Source organism: Mustelus asterias, chromosome 2 (assembly GCF_964213995.1).
Source record: "Mustelus asterias chromosome 2, sMusAst1.hap1.1, whole genome shotgun sequence".
In the NCBI taxonomy this organism is placed as follows: Eukaryota; Metazoa; Chordata; class Chondrichthyes; order Carcharhiniformes; family Triakidae; genus Mustelus; species Mustelus asterias.
Genome location: NC_135802.1, coordinates 2,285,289 through 2,306,838, shown reverse-complemented (window position 1 = coordinate 2,306,838; position 21,550 = coordinate 2,285,289). Strand labels below are relative to the sequence as shown.

The window sequence follows — 21,550 nt, the reverse complement described above, 5'->3', positions numbered from 1 at the left end:
AGAAGAGCAAACCACAGCTTCAAGCTCTCCTGCCATGACTAAACTCTAAGTTTCAAAACTTATTTCTTTTTTAAAAATTTTTTTTAAGGCAAATAATTGCCTACCCTTGTCCGAATAATGAATTTCAATTTAATATGGTTTGGAAATACAACAGCTGCATCCGTTGGTCTCGTGTCACTTTCTGATCTGTAATGTCTATGCCCTTTTCTTGGTCAGAGGAGGGGGGAAAACACTGACGTAGAGTTTCGGACTTAACCGCTCCTTGACACCAGTTCTTTCTCTTTCCACTTTTTCATAGATGTGACTGCGGCGACTTCTTCCAGAATGCTCCTCAGCGGAGTCCCTCTGCTGGACATTCAAACTCCACACAGACAGTGGCCAAAGCTGGGAATCGCACCAGGTATTTACAATCTAGATTAATGACTTGGATGCAGGAATAGCAGTTTCCACAGCCCCACATTTACAGATGACATCAAAATAGATGGGATAGTAATAAGAAATTTACAAATGGATATGGATAGCTGAAGTGAATGGGGCAAAATTTGGCAGAAGGAATTTAACCTGTGAAGTTATCCATTTTGGTAGGAAAAATATAAAGTCAAATTATCCAAATGGAGAGAAACTTCATAGTGCTTCAGTGCAGAGCAACCTGGGTATCCATGTACATGAATGGCAGAAAACTGGTATGCAGGTGATAAAGGCGGCAAATGGAATCTTGGTCAGAGTCATAGAGGTTTACAGCACGGAAACAGGCCCTTCGGCCCAACTTGTCCATGCCGCCCTTATTTTTTAAACCCCTAAGCTAGTCCCAATTGCCCGCATTTGGCCCATATCCCTCTATACCCATCGTACCCATGTAACTATCTAAATGCTTTTTAAAAGACAAAATTGTACCCGTCTCTACTACTACCTCTGGCAGCTTGTTCCAGATACTCACCACCCTTTGTGAAAACTCTGGTGGTATTTGAGAGAGTATAAAAGTTGTAAAGTGCTGCTGCAACTATACAAAGCATTAATGAGATGTACTCAGAATCGTGTGTACAGTTTTGGTCCCTTACTTAAGGGGGGATGAAGCTGCATTGGGGGCGGTTCAGAGGAGGCTCACGAGATTGATTCCAGATATGAGGGGTTTGTCTTACGAAGAGATATTGAGCAGTTCAGGACTATACTGCCTGGAGCTTAGAAGAATGAGGGGAGATCTAATGGAGTTGTAGACAATGATAAGGTGGATTGACAAATAGACATGGAGAGATGTTTCCTCTTGTGGAACAATAGGTTCTGTCGTTTTCGGATAAGGGGTAGCAGATTTAAAATCAGAGATGAGGAGAAATTATTTGTCTCAGAGTGGTGAGTCTGTGGAATTCACCAGCCCAGAGTGTGGTGGATGCTCGAACACTCAGTAAATTTAAAGGAAGTGGTAGACAGATTTTTAAGTCCTAAGAGTTTGAAGTGCTATGGTGAACGGGCAGGTAAGTGGAGTTACAGCCAAGATGAGATCAGCCATGTCATACTGAAAGGCAGAGCAGGTTTGAGGGGCTGAATTGCCTACTCCTAGTTATGATTACGTGGCAGGTGCACGCATTGCAATCTTTTTCTACAATTTTGTGGGTTCTCCCAAGTCAGCAGATATGTGGAGGAGTGATGTTTGCAGAGATAGCAAGTCAAGGAAGTGGTGTTGAGAGAAGTGTTCCAGTAACGATCCACATGGTCACATTCAGCTGGGTGTCAACTGTGTGTTAGTGATGACCTTGGCCAAATAGGGGTGCAGTACTCTGCTACTGAGAGTGAGAGTGCCGAGGTTCAGAGAGTGGTGCTAGTAGCATCCCTACATTGAGACAGCTAGTTTGGCAATCAAGTTCCTTCTGGACTTGACCTTGGCTGCAGTGGGGACGGCATGGTGGCACAGTGGTTAGCACTGCTGCCTCACAGCGGTTAGCACTGCTGCCTCACAGCAACAGGGACCAGGGTTCGATTCCCATCTTGGGCTACCATCAGTGTGGAGTCTGCACTTTCTCCCAGTGTCTGCATGGGTTTCGTCCAGTTTCCTCACACAGTCCGAAGGATGTGCTAGTTAGGTGCTAAATTCTTCTTCAGTGCACCTGAACAGACGCCAGAGTGTGGCAACTGGAGATTCACAGTAACTACATTGCAGTGTTAATGTAAGCCGACTTGTGATACTAATAAATAAACTTTAAACATTAAGTTGTTTTTAGATGTTCCCGGAAGGTCAGTGTCCTATCTAGGGTCACTCTGCGGTATATTGGAGTTTGGGTGGTGCGTTAACCTGTAGCCATTTGTTTGGATGTTGAGCTCTTTATTGGTTTTTGCATTGTGAAGATGGAATAAGTTGGAGACTGTTTTTGCAGGGTTTGGCTTGAATCGCCCCATGTTGTGGTATTGTTCAGATTGTCCTCGTTTAGGGTCTAGTCCAAGGTGTTGAAGTCGGGGGCTTTGAGTTGCAGGGCAGATATCATCAGCATATATGAATTTTTGGGAGGTATTTTCTAGATCGTGTGTACACAGGTTGAACAGGGTTGGAGCAGTGCTGAGCCCTGGGGAGCCCATTGGTTTGCTTTTCCCCCCCATGTATTGTTTGCCTATCCAATGTGAACCTTTGATTGTTCATACCAGCTTGTCGATGCCAAAAGCTTGGGGATATGTGCTGAAGGATGGAGTTCAAAGATTTCTCTCCAAACGAGCACAGTCAAGTACTCCCCATCACAGCGGCCAGACATTGGCAGGAGGACAATGTCCGAAGGGAAAATTATAGAGCAGAAATAAGAGATGTCGTTGCAAAAGGATCAACCCAGCAATCTGATAGCACTGAGAGTGCTGAAGCAGTCAGAATGATGAAGGCCAAGGAGGCTTATACATAGAAAGGAAAGTCGACACATTCCAAGAGAACATCATCCTGTAAGGAAGAGATGAAGGTCATGTAGAAGTCAAACATGATCATCCAGTGTCTGCACGGAGACCAGGTCATACTTAACTGTTGTTCATATTAATATAATAAATATGCGGCGGGGGGGGGGGCAGGGCGATGTGTGAGCCGACAGAGTTAGCTATAGGCTTTCAAATAACCAGGAGCTTGGGCTGGCTACAGTCCCACCTTGCCTTGCTCATGGCAATCAAGAGTTGACCTGCCAACCAATTGCTCTCCTCTGTTCCTTCTCACCACCCCAGTGGCCATGGTACACGTTGTTCTAATAGATTGAAATTTGACATGGTCATTGTTCTTGGCTAATGCCTGGAATAAGTGGATTGTGTTACAAGGTTCAGACAAATTGAGCAACTTGATTGTGGGTCTGTGGTGGTGCTACCGAGCCATTCTTGATGACGCACATTGAAGTCCCCCTGCCAGAGTGCATTCTGCCATCCTTACCACCCTCAGTGCTTCCTTCAAGTGCTGTTAAACATGGAGGAGTACTGATGTAACAACCAAAGGGTGATGGGTACATGGTAATCTACAGGACGTTTCCTTGTCCATGTTTGACCTGATGGTACTACCATGAGACTTCATGGGATCCAGAGTCGATATTGAGGACTCCCAGGGCACTCCCTCTTGACTGTATACCACTCCTGCTTTGAATAATGATGGTAGCATCTGGGATATTATTTGTAAGGTACGATTCTGTCAGCATGACTATATCAGGCTGTTGCTTGACTAGTTTGCGAGACAGCTCTCCCAGTTTTGGCACAAGTTCCCAGATGTCACTAAAGACATTGCAGGACTGTGTTTGCTGTTGTCATTTCCGGTACCTAGATCGATGCTGGATGGTCAGTCCGGTTTCATTCCTTTTTGTTTTCTTTGAATACGAAGTGGAATACAACTGAACATCTTGCTAAGCCATTTTAGGAGTCACCCACGTTTCTGTGGTTCTGAAGCCACATGTGGGCCAGACCAGCTATGGGTAGCAGGTTTCCTTCCCTGTGACATCAGTGATCCAGTTGGGTTTTATGACCATCATTTTATGGTCAAGAGATGTAATTCCTGAAGTTTTACTGAGTTTAAATTTCACTATCTACCATGGTGGGATTCAAACCCAGGCCCCCAGGACATTATCCTGGGCCACTGGATTGCTAGTTCAGCAATAGTATCACTGATGAGTGCAAGGCGAAAGCTTCAGCACCATGTCCTTTTCAGTAAGATTCAATCAGGCATCGAGTTGAAGCAATGGATGCTTCTACTTAAACTAAAGATGTACAGTATCAACTTCCAATGCTTTATTTCAGGCAAACTTTATATTTAAAACCATAATTATAGCTAGCCTACCAAAAACTTTCAATATCACCAACAGTTACACAGCACCGAGCTGCAGCAGCACAAGTGGCTGCATTTATTGCCATTTAGAAAGCGTACACATCTTATCAAGAAAAAGGTCAGAAGGAACGGAACAAGCATGAATGGTCCCGTTCTGCATTGCAACGTTTCTATCAGTTCTGACAAGAGAATTATGGTCATCATTGCATCAACAGCTACAGATTGGAGGGTGGCAAATGTTGAGCCTTTGTTAAAGGGCTGCAGGGAAAACCCTGGGAACTACAGGCCAGTGAGCCTAACGTTTGTAGTGGGCAAGTTGTTAGAAGGCAGAACTTACTCAGTTAATGGTCGGGCGTTGGAGAGAGTTACAGAACAAAGAGATCATGGGGTACACATTCATAGCTCCTTGAAAGTGGAGTCACAGGTGGACAGAATGGTGAAAAAGGCATTCGACATGCTTGGTTTCATTGGTCAGAACATTGAATACAGGAGTTGGGACGTCTTGTTAAAGTTGTACAAGACATTAGTAAGGCCACACTTGGAATACTGTGTGCAATTCTGGTCACCCTATTATAGAAAGGATATTATTAACTTAGAAAGAGTGCAGAAAAGATTTACTAGGATGCTACCGGGACTTGATGGATTGAGTTATAAGGAGACGCTGAATAGACTGGGACTTTTTTCTCTGGAGTGTAGGAGGCTGAGGGGTGACCTTATAGAGGTCTATAAAATAATGAGGGGCATAGACAAGGTAGATAGTCAATATCTTTTCCCAAAGGTAGGGGAGTCTAAAACTAGAGGGCATAGGTTTAAGGTGAGAGGGGAGATACACAAAAGTGTCCAGAGGGGCAATTCTTTTCACACAGAGGGTGGTGAGTGTCTGGAACAAGCTGCCAGAGGTAGTAGTAGAGGCGGGTACAATTTTGTCTTTTAAAAAGCATTTAGATAGTTATATGGGTACAATGGGTATAGAGGGATATGGGCCAAATGCGGGCAATTGGGATTAGTTTAGGGGTTTTAAAAAAGGGCGGCATGGACAAGTTGGGCCGAAGGGCCTGTTTCCATGCTGTAAACCTCTATGACTCCAGGTATTCTGAGAGATAGGATTTACAGGTGCTGGGTCCACTGTTATTTGTCATTTATATTAATGATTTGGATGAGAATTTAGGAGTCATGGTTAGTAAATTTGCAGATGACACCATGATTGTGGGCAGTGAAGGTTATCTAGGATTGCAATGGGATCTTGATCAATTGGGCCAGTGGGCTGATGAATGGCAGGCAGAGTTTGATTTGGATAAATGCGAGGTGATGCATTTTGGTAGATTGAACCAGGGCGGGACTTACTCAATTAATGGTAGGGCATTGGCGAGAGTTACAGAGCAAAGAGATCTAGGGGAACATGTTCATAGCTCCTTGAAAGTGGAGTCACAGGTGGACAGAGTGGTGAAGAAGGCATTCGGCATACTTGGTTTCATCGGTCAGAACATTGAATACAGGAGTTGGGACGTCTTGCTGAAGTTGTACAACAAAGAACAGCACAGCACAGGAACAGGCCCTACGACCCTCCAAGTCTGTGTCGACTCAGGTGCCTCTCTAATCTAATATTTTCTTGCCTCTACATGGTCTATAACGCACTATTCTCTGCCTATTCATGTGTCTATCCAGACGCCTCTTGAACGTTGTTGTAGAATCTGCTTCCTCCGGCAGCGCATTTCAGGCATTCACCACCCTGTGTGTGAAAAACTTGCCCCTCACATCTCTTGTAGTTTCCCCCTCTCATTTTCAATCTATGCCCCCAGTAATTGACAAAGTCCCACATGGCAGGTTGGTTAAGAAGGTTAAGGCTCATGGGATACAAGGAGAAGTGGCTAGATGGGTGGAGAACTGGCTTGGCCATAGGAGACAGAGGGTAGTGGTCGAAGGGTCTTTTTCCGGCTGGAGGTCTGTGACCAGTGGTGTTCCGCAGGGCTCTGTACTGGGACCTCTGCTATTTGTGATATATATAAATGATTTGGAAGAAGGTGTAACTGGTGTAATCAGCAAGTTTGCGGATGACACGAAGATGGCTGGACTTGCGGATAGCGAAGAGCATTGTCGGGCAATACAGCAGGATATAGATAGGCTGGAAAATTGGGCGGAGAGGTGGCAGATGGAGTTTAATCCGGATAAATGCGAAGTGATGCATTTTGGAAGAAATAATGTAGGGAGGAGTTATACAATAAATGGCAGAGTCATCAGGAGTATAGAAACACAGAGGGACCTAGATGTGCAAGTCCACAATCCTTGAAGGTGGCAACACAGGTGGAGAAGGTGGTGAAGAAGGCATATGGTATGCTTGCCTTTATAGGACGGGGTATAGAGTATAAAAGCTGGAGTCTGATGATGCAGCTGTATAGAACGCTGGTTAGGCCACATTTGGAGTACTGCGTCCAGTTCTGGTCGCCGCACTACCAGAAGGATGTGGAGGCGTTAGAGAGAGTGCAGAGAAGGTTTACCAGGATGTTGCCTGGTATGGAGGGTCTTAGCTATGAGGAGAGATTGGGTAGACTGGGGTTGTTCTTCTTGGAAAGACGGAGAATGAGGGGAGATCTAATAGAGGTATACAAGATTATGAAGGGTATAGATAGGGTGAACAGTGGGAAGCTTTTTCCCAGGTCGGAGGTGACGATCACGAGGGGTCACGGGCTCAAGCTGAGAGGGGCGAAGTATAACTCAGACATCAGAGGGACGTTTTTTTACACAGAGGGTGGTGGGGGCCTGGAATGCGCTGCCAAGTAGGGTGGTGGAGGCAGGCACGCTGACATCGTTTAAGACTTACCTGGATAGTCACATGAGCAGCCTGGGAATGGAGGGATACAAACGATTGGTCTAGTTGGACCAAGGAGCGGCACAGGCTTGGAGGGCCGAAGGGCCTGTTTTCCTGTGCTGTACTGTTCTTTGACCTTGGGGAAAAAGACCCTCGACTATAATCTCTATCCAAGCCTATCATAATCTTGTCCCCCCTCATCCTCTGATGCTCCTATGAAAACAATCGCAGTTTGTTCAACCTTTCTTCATAGTCCATATCCTCCAAACCAGGCATTATCCTGGTAAATCTCTTGTGCACCCTTTCCAATGCATCAACATCCTCCCGGTAGTGTGGCGACCAGAATTGTACACAATACTCCAAATGCGGCCTAACCAAAGTCTTACACAGCTGCAACATGATTTTCCAATTCCTATACTCAACACCCCGACCGATGAAGGCCAGCATGCCATACGCCTTCTTGACCACCTTGTCCACCTGACTTGCCACCTTCAGGGAACTGTGGATCTGCACGCCAAGATCCCTCTGTATGCTAATATTTCTAAAGGCGCTGCCATTTACTGAATACTTTCTTTCTGCAGTCGACCTTCCAAATCACATCACCTCACATTTGTCCGGATTAAATTCCATCTGCCATCTTTCAGCCCAGGTCTGTGGAGGAACAGAGAGATCTTGGGGTTCATATCCACAGATCTCTAAAGGTTGCCACTCAAGTGGATACAGCTGTGAAGAAGGCCTATAGTGTGTTAGCTTTTACTAACAGGGGGTTGGAGTTTAAGAGCCGTGGGGTTATGCTGCAACTGTACAGGACCTTGGTGAGACCACATTTGGAATATTGTGTGCAGTTCTGGTCACCTCACTATAAGAAGGATGTGGAAGCGCTGGAAAGAGTGCAGAGGAGATTTACCAGGATGCTGCCTGGTTTGGAGGGTAGGTCATATGAGGAAAGGTTGAGGGAGCTAGGGCTGTTCTCTCTGGAGCGGAGGAGGCTGAGGGGAGACTCAATAGAGTTGTATAAAATGATGAAGGGGATAGATAGAGTGAACGTTCAAAGACTATTTCCTCGGGTGGATGGAGCTATTACAAGGGGGCATAACTATAGGGTTCGTGGTGGGAGATACAGGAAGGATATCAGAGGTAGGTTCTTTACGCAGAGAGTGGTTGGGGTGTGGAATGGACTGCCTGCAGTGATAGTGGAGTCAGACACTTTAGGAACATTTAAGCGGTTATTGGATAGGCACATGGAGCACACCAGGATGATAGGGAGTGGGATAGCTTGATCTTGGTTTCAGATAAAGCTCGGCACAACATCGTGGGCCGAAGGGCCTGTTCTGTGCTGTACTGTTCTATGTTCTATGTCTCCAGCCGATTTATATCCTGCTGTATTCCTCTGACAATCCTCCTCACTATCCACTACTATCCCAATTTTATCATCTGCAAATTTACTAATCAGACCATCTACATTTTCCTCCAAATCATTTATATATATTACAAAGAGGCTCCAGCACTGATCCTTGTGGAACACTGCTTGTCACAGACCTCCAGCTAGAAAAACCACTGCTACTCTCTTTCTATGCCCAAGCCAGTTTTGTATCCATCTTACCAACTCACCTCGGATCCCATACGACTTCACCTTCTGTATCAGCCTGCCATGAGGAACCTTATCGAAGGCTTTATTGAAGTCCATGTGTACAACATCGACTGCCCTGCCCAATTTTTCTTCTCACTTCCTCAAAGAACTCAATCAAGTTTGAGAGACACGACCTCCCCTTCACAAAACCATGCTGCCTATTGCCAATAAGCCTATTCTGTTCCAGATGTGAGTATATCCTGTCCCTAAGAATCTTCTCCAATAATTTCCCCACCAATGATGTAAGGCTCACAGGTCTGTAATTTCCCAGATTGTCTCTTCTGCCCTTCTTAAACAGAGGAGCAATGTTAGCTACTCTCCAATCCTCTAGTACCTCGTCCGTGGCTAAAGAGGATACAAAGATTTTGGCCAAGACCTCAGCAATTTCTTCCCTCGCCTCTCAGTATTCTGGGATAGATCCTATCTGGCTACAAGACATTGGTACGGCCACACTTGGAATACTGTGTACAGTTCTGATCACCCTATTATAGAAAGGATATTAAACTAGAAAGAGTGCAGAAAAAATTTACTAGGATGCTACCGGGACTTGATGGATTGAGTTATAAGGAGAGGCTGGATAGACTGGGACTTTTTTCTCTGGAGCGTAGGAGGCTGAGGGGTGACCTTATAGAGGTCTATGAAATAATGAGGGGCATAGACAAGGTAGATAGTCAATATCTCTTCCCAAAGATAGGGGCGTCTAAAACTAGAGGGCATAGGTTTAAGGTGAGAGGGGAGAGATACAGAAGGGTCCAGAGGGGAATTTTTTTCACACAGAGGGTGGTGAGTATCTGGAACAAGCTGCCAGAGGTAGTAGTAGAGGCGGGTTCAATTTTATCTTTTAAAAAGCATTTAGGTAGTTACATGGGTATCGAGGGATATGGGCCAAATGCGGGCAATTGGGATTAGTTTAGGGGTTTGAAAAAAAAAGGCGGCATGGATGAGTCAGGCCAAAGGGTGTGCTTCCATGCTGTAAACCTCTATGACTCTAATGGTCTTGTACAAAAAAAGACAGCTCACATCAACAAAATTTAATTGGTTCTCGGAGTAATGATTTGGAAGCCTCACTTGCCACATTTGACAATGAAAGGAGCCCAGAGATATAGTGATCTCACAGGACTGCTTACAAGTTACTGATGTTCCCATTCAAGATCACATTCTATTTTGTACCGGCTGCAGCACAGAAAGTTCACCAGAAACAGTTGCACGATTCCACTACATGGGCCCATTCTCAATTGAAGAAGCAATACTGCTAACGGCTAAAGTCGTGAGAATGCTTCATGGACCTCAATGGGCCTGGAGGTCTGGAGTGCATCTGCTTCAATGCAAGGAACATCACGGGCAAGACAGACGAGCTTAGAGCCTTAATGCTTGCGCGGAACTTGGATGTGGTTGCAGTGACGGAGACTTGGTTAAAAGGACAGGACTGGCAGCTGAATATTCCGAAGTATAAGTGTTTTAGGCGAGACAGAGGAGGGGTGAGGAGAGGTGGGGGAGTAGCAATGCTGGTTAGGGAGCATATTACAGCTGTACAGAGGGTGGACAATTCAGAGGGGTCGTGTAACGGGTCACTGTGGGTGGAGCTCAGAAACAGGAAGGGCGCAGTCACTATGCTGGGGGTGTACTACAGGCCTCCCAACAGCCCACGGAAAGTTGAGGAACAGATACGTAAGGAGATTCTGGACAGGTGCAGAAAAAATAGGGTTGTGTAGTGGGAGACTTTAATTTCCCTCACATAGACTGGAAATCGCGTAGGGCTGGGGGCCTGGACGGGGAAGAATTTATAAAATGCGTACAGGAAGGTTCTTTGGAACAATACGTTGACAGTCCAACTAGAGAGGGGACTATACTGGACCTAGTACTGGGGAATGAGCCCGGTCAGGTCAAAGTTGCAGTAGGGGAACATGTGGCAAATAGTGACCACAATTCTGTAAACTTTAGGATAGTGATGGAAAACGGTGAGTGTTGTCCTATGGGTAAGGTGCTGAATTGGGGGAAGGCTAACTACAGCCGGATTAGGCAGGATTTAGTGGCTCTTGATTGGGAGAGGCTGTTCGAGGGTAAATCCACATCTGGCATGTGGGAGTCTTTTAAGGAGCAGTTGATAGGACTGCAGGACAGGCATGTGCCTGTAAAAAGGAAGGATAGGAAAGGTAGGATTCGAGAGCCGTGAATAACCTGTGAAATTGTGAGTCTTATCAAAAAGAAAAAAGAGGCATACATGAGGTCCAGGCAGCTAAAAACAGATGGCGCACTGGAGGAATACAGAGAAAGTAGAAAAGAACTCAAACTGGGAGTTAGAAGGGCAAAAAGGGGTCACGATATGTCCTTGGCAGACAGGATTAAGGAGAATCCTAAGGCATTTTATACATACATTAGGAACAAGAGGGTTGTTAGGGAAAGAATAGGACCTCTCAGGGACAAAGGAGGGGAATTATGCTTAGAACCAAAGGAAGTAGGTGAGATCCCAAACGAATACTTTGCATCAGTATTCACAAAGGAGAGGGACATGTTGACTGGTATTGTCTCAGAGAGATGTGATGACCCGTTATCTATCCTGGACTCCTCAGGGAGGCGAGAGATGAAATTGCTGGGCCTCTAACAGAAATCTTTGTCTCTTCGCTGGACACAGGTGAGGTCCCAGAGGATTGGAGGACAGCAAATGTGGTCCCGTTATTTAAGAAGGGTAGCAAGGATAACCCGGATAATTATAGGCCGGTGAGCTTGACGTCCGTGGTAGGGGAGTTGTTGGAGAGGATTCTTAGAGATAGGATATATGCGTATTTAGAACTGAATAATCTCATTAGCGATAGACAGCATGGTTTTGTACGAGGGAGGTCATGCCTCACAAATTTGGTTGAGTTTTTTGAGGAGGTGACAAAAAACGATTGACGAGGGATGGGCCGTGGATGTCGTCTATATGGATTTTAGTAAAGCGTTTGACAAGGTCCCTCATGGCAGGCTGGTGCAAAAGGTTAAATCTCACGGGATAAAAGGTGAGCTCGCTAGATGGGTGGAGAACTGGCTTAACCATAAAAGACAGAGGGTAACAGTGGAGGGGTCTTTATCCGGTTGGAGGTCTGTGACTAGTGGTGTTCCACAGGGCTCTGTACTGGGACTTCTGCTGTTTGTGATATATATATATATAAATGATTTGGAGGAAGATGTAGCTGGTGTGATCAGTAAGTTTGCGGACGACACGAAGATTGCTGGAGTTGCGGATAGTGATGAACATTGTCAGAGAATACAGCAGGATATAGATAGGCTGGAACATTGGGCGGAGAAATGGCAGATGGAATTTAATCCAGATAAATGCAAAGTGATGCACTGCGGTAGATCTAATGTAAGGGGGAGCTATACAATAAATGGCAGAACCATCAGGAGTATAGACACACAGAGGGACCTGGGTGTACAAGTCCACAGATCCTGAAAGGTGGCAGCACAGGTGGAGAGGATGGTGAAGAAGGCATATGGCATGCTTGCCTTTATTGGACAGGGCATAGAATATAAAAGTTGGCATATGATGGTGCAGCTGTATTGAACGATGGTTAGGCCACATTTGGAATACTGCGTCCAGTTCTGGTCGCCACACTACCAGAAGGACGTGGAGGCTTTGGAGAGAGCACAGAGAAGGTTTACCAGGATGTTGCCTGGTATGGAGGGTCTTAACTATGAGGAGAGATTGGGTAAACTGGGGTTGTTCTCCCTGGAGAGACGGAGGATGAGGGGCGACCTAATAGTGTATAAAATTATGACGGGCATAGATAGGGTGAACAGTGGGAAGCTTTTTCCCAGGTCGGAGGTGACGAACACAAGGGGTCACGGGTTCAAGGTGAGGGGGGCAAGGTTCAACACAGATGTCAGGGGGACAATTGTAAAAAAAATACAATTCTTTTAACATTACAAAAAGGGTTTTGGCCCACTACAAGTCGCACAAATGTAATCTAGTGAGAGTGAGAAGAATACAAAATCCAACAAACATTTAAGCCTTATGAGAACAACTTTCATCTTCTCATATTTGCAGGGGGACGTATTTTACACAGAGGGTGGTGGTGGGGGTCTGGAATGCACTGCCAAGCAAGGTGATTGAGGCGGACACACCGGGATCGTTTAAGACTTATCTAGATAATCACATGAACAGACTGGGAATAGAGGGATACAAAAGAATGGTCTGGTGGGCACATGAGCGGCGCAGGCTTGGAGGGCCGAAGGGCCTGTTCCTGTGCTCTTTTGTTCTTTGGACCACACTTCCAGGGCAATAAGAACATAAGAAATAGGAGCAGGAGTAGGCCATCTGGCCCTTCGAGCCTGCCCCGCCATTCAACAAGATCATGGCTGATCTGAAGCGAATCAGTTCCACTTACCCGCCTGCTCCCCATATCCCCTAATTCCCTTATCGATCAGAAAACTATCTACCCGTGATTTAAACATATTCAACGAGGAAGCCTCCACCACTTCAATGGGCAGAGAATTCCAGAGATTCACTACCCTCTGAGAGAAGAAGTTCCCCCTCAACTCTGTTCTGAACCGGCCCTCCCTTATTTTGAGGCTGTGCCCTCTCGTTCTGGTTTCCCTTCTAAGTGGAAAGAATCTCTCCACCTCTACCCTATCCAGCCCCTTCATTATCTTATATGTCTCTATAAGATCACCCCTCATCCTTCTAAACTCCAACGAGTACAGACCCAATCTGTTTAATCTCTCCTCATAAGCCACACCCCTAATCTCCGGTATCAACCTGGTGAACCTTCTCTGCACTCCCTCCAAGGCCAATATATCCTTTCGCAAATAAGGGGACCAAAACTGCACACAGTGCTCCAGTTGCGGCCTCACCAGTGCCTTGTACAGTTGCAGCAAGACCTCCCTGCTTTTATATTCTATCCCCCTCGCGATAAAGGTCAACATTCCATTCGCCTTCTTGATTACCTGCTGCACCTGCAGACTGAGTTTTTGCGATTCGTGCTCAAGGACCCCCAGGTCCCTCTGCACAGTCGCACGATGTAATTTTTCTCCATTTAAATAATATTCCAATTTACTATTAATTTCTTCCAAAGTGGATAACCTCACATTTGCTAACGTTATATTCCATCTGCCAGATCCTCGCCCACTTGCTCAGCCTATCCAAATCTCTCTGCAGACTTTCCGCGTCCTCCACGCAATTCGCTTTCCCACTCACCTTCGTGTCATCAGCAAACTTGAATACCCTACATTCAGTCCCCTCCTCCAGATCATCTATGTAAATAGTAAATAATTGAGGCCCCAGCACCGATCCCTGCGGCACGCCACTGGTCACCAACTGCCAACCAGAAAAGCACCCATTTATCCCAACTCTCTGCTTCCTGTTAGATAGCCAATCCCCAATCCACGCCAACACCTTACCCCTAACTCCGTGTACCCCAATCTTCTGCAGCAACCTTTTGTGAGGCACCTTATCGAACGCCTTCTGGAAATCTAAAAACACCACATCCACCGGTTCCCCTCTGTCAACCGCACTAGTGACATCTTCATAAAAGTCCAGTAGATTCGTCAAACACGACTTTCCCTTCATGAATCCATGCTGCGTCTGCTTGATCGAACCATTCTTATTCAGGTGCTCTGTTATTTCCTCTTTAATGATGGACTCGAGCATCTTCCCAACTACGGACGTTAAGCTAACCGGCCTGTAGTTACCCGCCTTTTGTCTACTTCCTTTTTTAAACAGCGGCGTAACAGTAGCTGTTTTCCAGTCAGCCGGCACTACCCCAGAGTCCAGCGAGTTTTGATAAATTACTACTAACGCATCTGCTATTACCTCAGCCATTTCTTTCAGTACCCTGGGATGCATTCCATCCGGGCCCGGGGACTTGTCTACCTTCAGTCCTATTAGTCTACCAAGCACCACCTCCTTAGTAACAGTAATTATATTAAGGACCTCCCCTCCCACCAACTCTCGATCTCTAATATTCGGCAAACTATTTGTGTCTTCCACCGTGAAGACCGACACAAAGAACTTATTTAAAGTCTCAGCCATTTCCTCGTTTTCCACTATTAAATCCCCCCTCTCATCTTCCAAGGGACCAACATTCACTCTAGCCACTCTTCCTTTTTATATACTTGTTAAAACTTTTACTATCATTTTTTATATTTTGAGCTAGTTTAGTTTCATAATCTATCTTTCCTTTCTTAATCGCTTTCTTAGTCGTTCTTTGTTTTTCTGTAAAGCTTTCCCAATCCACTAATTCTCCACTATTTTTGTCAGGTTCCATCCACATCAGCAACTGAATCTCTGTGCTAATGAACAAAAAATACGAGTACACCCCCCCCTCCCACCACAGCAACTCAAACCCCCTTCCCCCAAACCCATGGAGCAACCCTCACCCTCACCCCCCCCCCCCCCCCCCCACAGGCACCTCCACACTCAGTCCACAAATTTCTGCTTGTTTGACAATTATTTCAAGTCATTTTATGTGCATTTAACGTTTAATGCCAATTGCATGCACTGTTTAGAATCAGCTGGTTTCTGTAAAAGAGCACGAGACACCGATTAGAAAAGCTTTTTCGAAAAACCTACCAGCATCATCTGCAATGTGGGGCTTCCCAAGGGTTCCAGCATCTGTTGAATTAAACAGAGGATCACAAGTGGAATGAATGTTCTCACCTTCATTACTACACACACACATTGATCCCTTCCCAGCTGAGCTCAGTGTACTGTACAGCCTCAGCGGACTGATTCAGATTTCTCATTAGATTCCCAGAGGGGAGGAGATTTCCAACACAAGCCCTTCAACACTGTAAATACCTTCAACAAATCACCCTTCAATCTGCAAACTTGTAACTCTATTTAAACTGAATTGGGTCAACCCCTTTCCACCCCCAGCACCCACGAACGTCTCCCTCAGGACACTCCCTCCCATTTCACTTCCCTCACCCCTGCTCCACACCTCCCTCCTCAAACTCCCCTTCCTCCGCTCCAGACCCGTCTGCCACCACCTCTCCAAAATCCTCCTCCTCCCTCAATCCACCCCCCTCCCCTCCCCACCCCAAACACCCCGCCACCCCTCCCCAAACACCCTCCTCCCCCCCCACCCGTCCGCCCCCCCACCCCTCCTCCCGTCCGCCCCCCCACCGCCCCCCCAACCCCCCCCACCCCTCCTCCCGTCCGCACCCCCACCCCTCCTCCCGTCCGCCCCCCCAACCTCTCCTCCCGTCCGCCCCCCCCACCTTCAACACTGTAAATACCTTCAACAAATCACCCTTCAATCTGCAAACTTGTAACTCTATTTAAACTGAATTGGGTCAACCCCTTTCCACCCCCAGCACCCACGAACGTCTCCCTCAGGAGTCCACGCCTCCCTCCTCCCGTCCGCCCCCCCACCCCTCCTCCCGTCCGCCCCCCCACCCCTCCTCCCGTCCGCCCCCCCACCCCTCCTCCCGTCCGCCCCCCCACCCCTCCTCCCGTCCGCCCCCCACCCCCCTCCTCCCGTCCGCCCCCCTCCCGTCCGCCCCCCACCCCTCCTCCCGTCCGCCCCCCCCCCCACCCCTCCTCCCGTCCGCCCCCCCCCACCCCTCCTCCCGTCCGCGCCCCACCCCACCCCACCTCCCGTCCGCGCCCCACCCCACCCCTCCTCCCGTCCGCGCCCCACCCCACCCCTCCTCCCGTCCGCGCCCCACCCCACCCCTCCTCCCGTCCGCGCCCCACCCCACCCCTCCTCCCGTCCGCGCCCCACCCCACCCCTCCTCCCGTCCGCGCCCCACCCCACCCCTCCTCCCGTCCGCGCCCCACCCCACCCCTCCTCCCGTCCGCGCCCCACCCCACCCCTCCTCCCGTCCGCGCCCCACCCCACCCCTCCTCCCGTCCGCGCCCCACCCCACCCCTCCTCCCGTCCGCGCCCCACCCCACCCCTCCTCCCGTCCGCGCCCCACCCCACCCCTCCTCCCGTCCGCGCCCCACCCCACCCCTCCTCCCGTCCGCGCCCCACCCCACCCCTCCTCCCGTCCGCGCCCCACCCCACCCCTCCTCCCGTCCGCGCCCCACCCCACCCCTCCTCCCGTCCGCGCCCCACCCCACCTCCCGTCCGCGCCCCACCCCACCGCCCACGCCCCACCCCACCCCCCGCGCCCCACCCCCCGCCACCCCTCCTCTCGTCCGCCCGCCACCCCTCCTCTCCCACCACCCCTCCTCTCCTCCCCCCCTCCCCACCACTCCCCCCTCCCCACCACTCCCCCTCCCCACCACTCCCCCCTCCCCACCACCCACCCCTCCTCCCGTCCGCCCCCCACCCCACCCCTCCTCCCGTCCGCGCCCCACCCCACCCCTCCTCCCGTCCGCGCCCCACCCCACCCCTCCTCCCGTCCGCGCCCCACCCCACCCCTCCTCCCGTCCGCGCCCCACCCCACCTCCCGTCCGCGCCCCACCCCACCGCCCACGCCCCACCCCTCCCCACCACTCCCCCCTCCCCAACACCCCCCACCACCACTCCCCCCCCCTCACCACCACTCCCACCCCCCTCACCACCACTCCCCACCCCCCTCACCACCACTCCCCACCCCCCTCACCACCACTCCCCACCCCCCTCACCACCACTCCCCACCACTCCCCACCCCCCTCACCAGCACTCCCCCCCCCTCACCACCACTCTCCTCCCCCCCCCCCTCACCACCACTCCCCACCCCCCTCACCACCACTCCCCACCCCCCTCACCACCACTCCCCACCCCCCTCACCACCACTCTCCACCCCCCTCACCACCACTCTCCACCCCCCTCACCACCACTCCCCCACCCCCCTCACCACCACTCTCCTCCCCCCCCCACCACCACTCTCCCCCCCCTCACCACCACTCTCCGCCCCCCCTCACCACCACTCTCCCCCCCCCCCTCACCACCACTCTCCCCCCCCCTCACCACCACACTCTCCCCCCCCCCCTCACCACCACTCTCTCCCCCCCCCCTCACCACCACTCTCCCCCCCCCCCTCACCACCACTCTCCCCCCCCCCCTCACCACCACTCTCCCCCCCCCCCTCACCACCACTCTCCCCCCCCCCCCTCACCACCACTCTCCCCCCCCCCCCTCACCACCACTCTCTCCCCCCCCCCCTCACCACCACTCTCCCCCCCCCCTCACCACCACTCTCCTCCCCCCCCCTCACCACCACTCTCCTCCCCCCCCCTCACCACCACTCTCCTCCCCCCCCTTACCACCACTCTCCCCCCCCCCTCACCACCACTCTCCCCCCCCCCTCACCACCACTCTTCCCCCCCCTCACCACCACTCTTCCCCCCCCCTCACCACCACTACCCCCCCCTCACCACCACTACCCCCCCCTCACCACCACTCCCCCCTCACCACCACTACCCCCCCCTCACCACCACTACCCCCCCCTCACCACCACTCCCCCCTCACCACCACTCTCCCCTCACCACCACTCTCCTCACCCCCCCCCCACCACCACTCCCCTCACCCCCCCCCCACCACCACTCCCCTCACCCCCCCCCCACCACTCCCCTCACCCCCCCCACCACCACTCCCCTCACCCCCCCCCACCACCACTCCCCTCACCCCCCCCCACCACCCTCACCCCCCCCCACCACCACTCCCCTCACCCCCCCCACCACTCCCCTCACCCCCCCCCCCACTCCCTCACCCCCCCCCACCACTCCCCTCACCCCCCCCACCACTCCCCTCACCCCCCCCCACCACCCTCACCCCCCCCCACCACCCTCACCCCCCCCCACCACTCCCCTCACCCCCCCCCACCACTCCCCTCACCCCCACTCCCCTCACCCCCCCCCCACCACTCCCCCACCACTCCCCCCTCTCCCCCCACCACTCCCCCCCCTCTCTCCCCCCACCACTCCCCCCCCTCCCTCCCCCCACCCTCACCACCACTCCCCCCCCCCCCCCCTCACCACCACTCCCCCCCCCCCTCACCACCACTCCCCCCCCCCTCACCACCACTCCCCCCCCCCTCACCACCACTCACCGCCGCTCCCCCCCCCTCACCGCCGCTCCCCCCCCCCTCACCGCCGCTCCCCCCCCCCTCACCGCCGCTCCCCCCCCCCCCCCTCACCGCCGCTCCCCCCCCCCCCCTCACCGCCGCTCCCCCCCCCCCCCCTCACCGCCGCTCCCCCCCCCCCCTCACCGCCGCTCCCCCCCCCCCCTCACCGCCGCTCCCCCCCCCCCCCTCACCGCCGCTCCCCCCCCCTCACCGCCGCTCCCCCCCCCCCCCCCCTCACCGCCGCTCCCCCCCCCCCCTCACCGCCGCTCCCCCCCCCCCCCTCACCGCCGCTCCCCCCCCCCCCCCCCCTCACCGCCGCTCCCCCCCCCCCCCCCTCACCGCCGCTCCCCCCCCCCCCCCCCTGCCGCTCCCCCCCCCCCCCCCCCTCACCGCCGCTCCCCCCCCCCCCCCCTCACCGCCGCTCCCCCCCCCCCCCCCCCCTCACCGCCGCTCCCCCCCCCCCCCCCCCCCTCACCGCCGCTCCCCCCCCCCCCCCCCCTCACCGCCGCTCCCCCCCCCCCCCCCCCCCTCACCGCCGCTCCCCCCCCCCCCCGCCGCTCCCCCCCCCCCTCACCGCCGCTCCCCCCCCCCCCCTCACCGCCGCTCCCCCCCCCCCCCCCTCACCCCTACTCCCCCCCCCCCCCACTCACCGCCGCTCCCCCCCCCCCCTCACCCCTACTCCCCCCCCCCCCCCCCTCACCCCTACTCCCCCCCCCCCCTCACCCCTCACCGCCACTCCCCCCCCCCCCCCCTCACCCCTCACCGCCACTCCCCCCCCCCCCCTCACCCCTCACCGCCACTCCCCCCCCCCCCTCACCCCTCACCGCCACTCCCCCCCCCCTCACCCCTACTCCCCCCCCCCCCTCACCCCTCACCGCCACTCCCCCCCCCCTCACCCCTACTCCCCCCCCCCCCCTCACCCCTCACCGCCACTCCCCCCCCCCTCACCGCCACTCCCCCCCCCCCTCACCGCCACTCCCCCCCCCCCCTCACCGCCACTCCCCCCCCTCCCTCACCGCCACTCCCCCCCCCCCCTCACCGCCACTCCCCCCCCCCCCTCACCGCCACTCCCCCCCCCCCCTCACCGCCACTCCCCCCCCCCCCTCACCGCCACTCCCCCCCCCCCCCCTCACCGCCACTCCCCCCCCCCCCCCTCACCGCCACTCCCCCCCCCCCCCTCACCGCCACTCCCCCCCCCCCCCCCTCACCGCCACTCCCCCCCCCCCCCCTCACCGCCACTCCCCCCCCCCCCCCCCTCACCGCCACTCCCCCCCCCCCCCTCACCGCCACTCCCCCCCCCCCCCCCTCACCGCCACTCCCCCCCCCCCCCCCCCCACCGCCACTCCCCCCCCCTCACCGCCACTCCCCCCCCCTCACCGCCACTCCCCCCCCCCTCACCGCCACTCCCCCCCCCTCACCGCCACTCCCCCCCCCTCACCGCCACTCCCCCCCCCTCACCGCCACTCCCCCCCCCTCACCGCCACTCCCCCCCCCTCACCGCCACTCCCCCCCCCCCCCCCCCTCACCGCCACTCCCCCCCCCCCCCCCCCTCACCGCCACTCCCCCCCCCCCCTCACCGCCACTCCCCCCCCCCCCTCACCGCCACTCCCCCCCCCCCCCCTCACCGCCACTCCCCCCCCCCCCCCTCACCGCCACTCCCCCCCCCCCCCCCCTCACCGCCACTCCCCCCCCCCCCCCTCACCGCCACTCCCCCCCCCCCCCCTCACCGCCACTCCCCCCCCCCCCCCCTCACCGCCACTCCCCCCCCCCCCCCCTCACCGCCACTCCCCCCCCCCCCCTCACCGCCACTCCCCCCCCCCCCCCCTCACCGCCACTCCCCCCCCCCCCCTCACCGCCACTCCCCCCCCCCCCCCCCCCCCCCCTCACCGCCACTCCCCCCCCCCCCCTCACCGCCACTCCCCCCCCCCCCCCTCACCGCCACTCCCCCCCCCCCCCTCACCGCCACTCCCCCCCCCCCCCCCCCCACCGCCACTCCCCCCCCCCCCCCTCACCGCCACTCCCCCCCCCCCCACCGCCACTCCCCCCCCCCCCCCACCGCCACTCCCCCCCCCCCCCTCACCGCCACTCCCCCCCCCCCCCTCACCGCCACTCCCCCCCCCCTCACCGCCACTCCCCCCCCCCCCCCCCCCCCTCACCGCCACTCCCCCCCCCCCCCCCCTCACCGCCACTCCCCCCCCCCCCCCCTCACCGCCACTCCCCCCCCCCCCCCCCCTCACCGCCACTCCCCCCCCCCCCCCCCTCACCGCCACTCCCCCCCCCCCCCCCCCCTCACCGCCACTCCCCCCCCCCCCCTCACCGCCACTCCCCCCCTCGCCAAACACCCCACCTTCCCCCGACCACCAACCCCACCCCACCCCTCCCCCAAGCACCTTGTTCTCCGCCCAGTCACTCCGAACCGCCTCCCTCCGAATCCCCTCTCTCCCTCCCGGCCTTACTTTCCCCTTTTCGGGGGAGCACAGGAGGGGCCGGCCCGCTCTGTGCCGCTTTCCACCACCAGGGGTTGTGAGCGAGAGCTGGAGTGTGGCTGCACTCGAGGCGCAGGCTGCGGCCGCCTGGCTGGGCCTCGGCGGCGCGGTGGGGAGGGGAGGGGCCTGGAGCGGCGCTCTCTCGGTCCCGGTATCGGTCCCGGTCCCGGTCTCTCTCTCTCAGTCAGTCAGGCTGTGTGTGTGTATCTAATTTCTCTGTGTACCTGAGGGAAGCCTGTGAGCGACGCCATTCACTCGCCTCCGCCGCCGCCCGGTTCGCCGCTCTCGCGAGAACTCCCTCCCGCCGCTCGGTCACGTGGGACGGAGCCCCGCCCCCATCACCATTTTGTGGCGAGGACAACAACAACAGCAACAACTGGGCCTCCTCTGTC

The 21,550-nt window shown here is 54.8% G+C and overlaps 1 protein-coding gene across 4 annotated transcripts in view; it reads right to left on the bottom strand.

Annotated features, from left to right (window-relative positions):
* Positions 1 to 21,534, bottom strand: part of LOC144504530 (poly(U)-binding-splicing factor PUF60-like) — a 108,245-nt gene extending 86,711 nt beyond the window's left edge. Inside the window, exons 1-2 of one of the 4 annotated variants that reach the window (XM_078229965.1) lie at positions 21,383 to 21,534; positions 15,245 to 15,286 (exon numbers count right to left, since the gene is read on the bottom strand). In XM_078229965.1, the coding sequence (XP_078086091.1) occupies positions 15,245 to 15,286; positions 21,383 to 21,409 (69 nt within the window). In that variant the 5' untranslated portion in view covers positions 21,410 to 21,534. Of the gene's footprint in view, positions 1 to 15,244; positions 15,287 to 21,128 lie in introns of all 4 variants that reach the window. The other 3 variants (XM_078229983.1, XM_078229992.1, XM_078229974.1) reach the window with 3 other exon arrangements.
* Between the last annotated feature and the right edge of the window lie 16 nt (positions 21,535 to 21,550).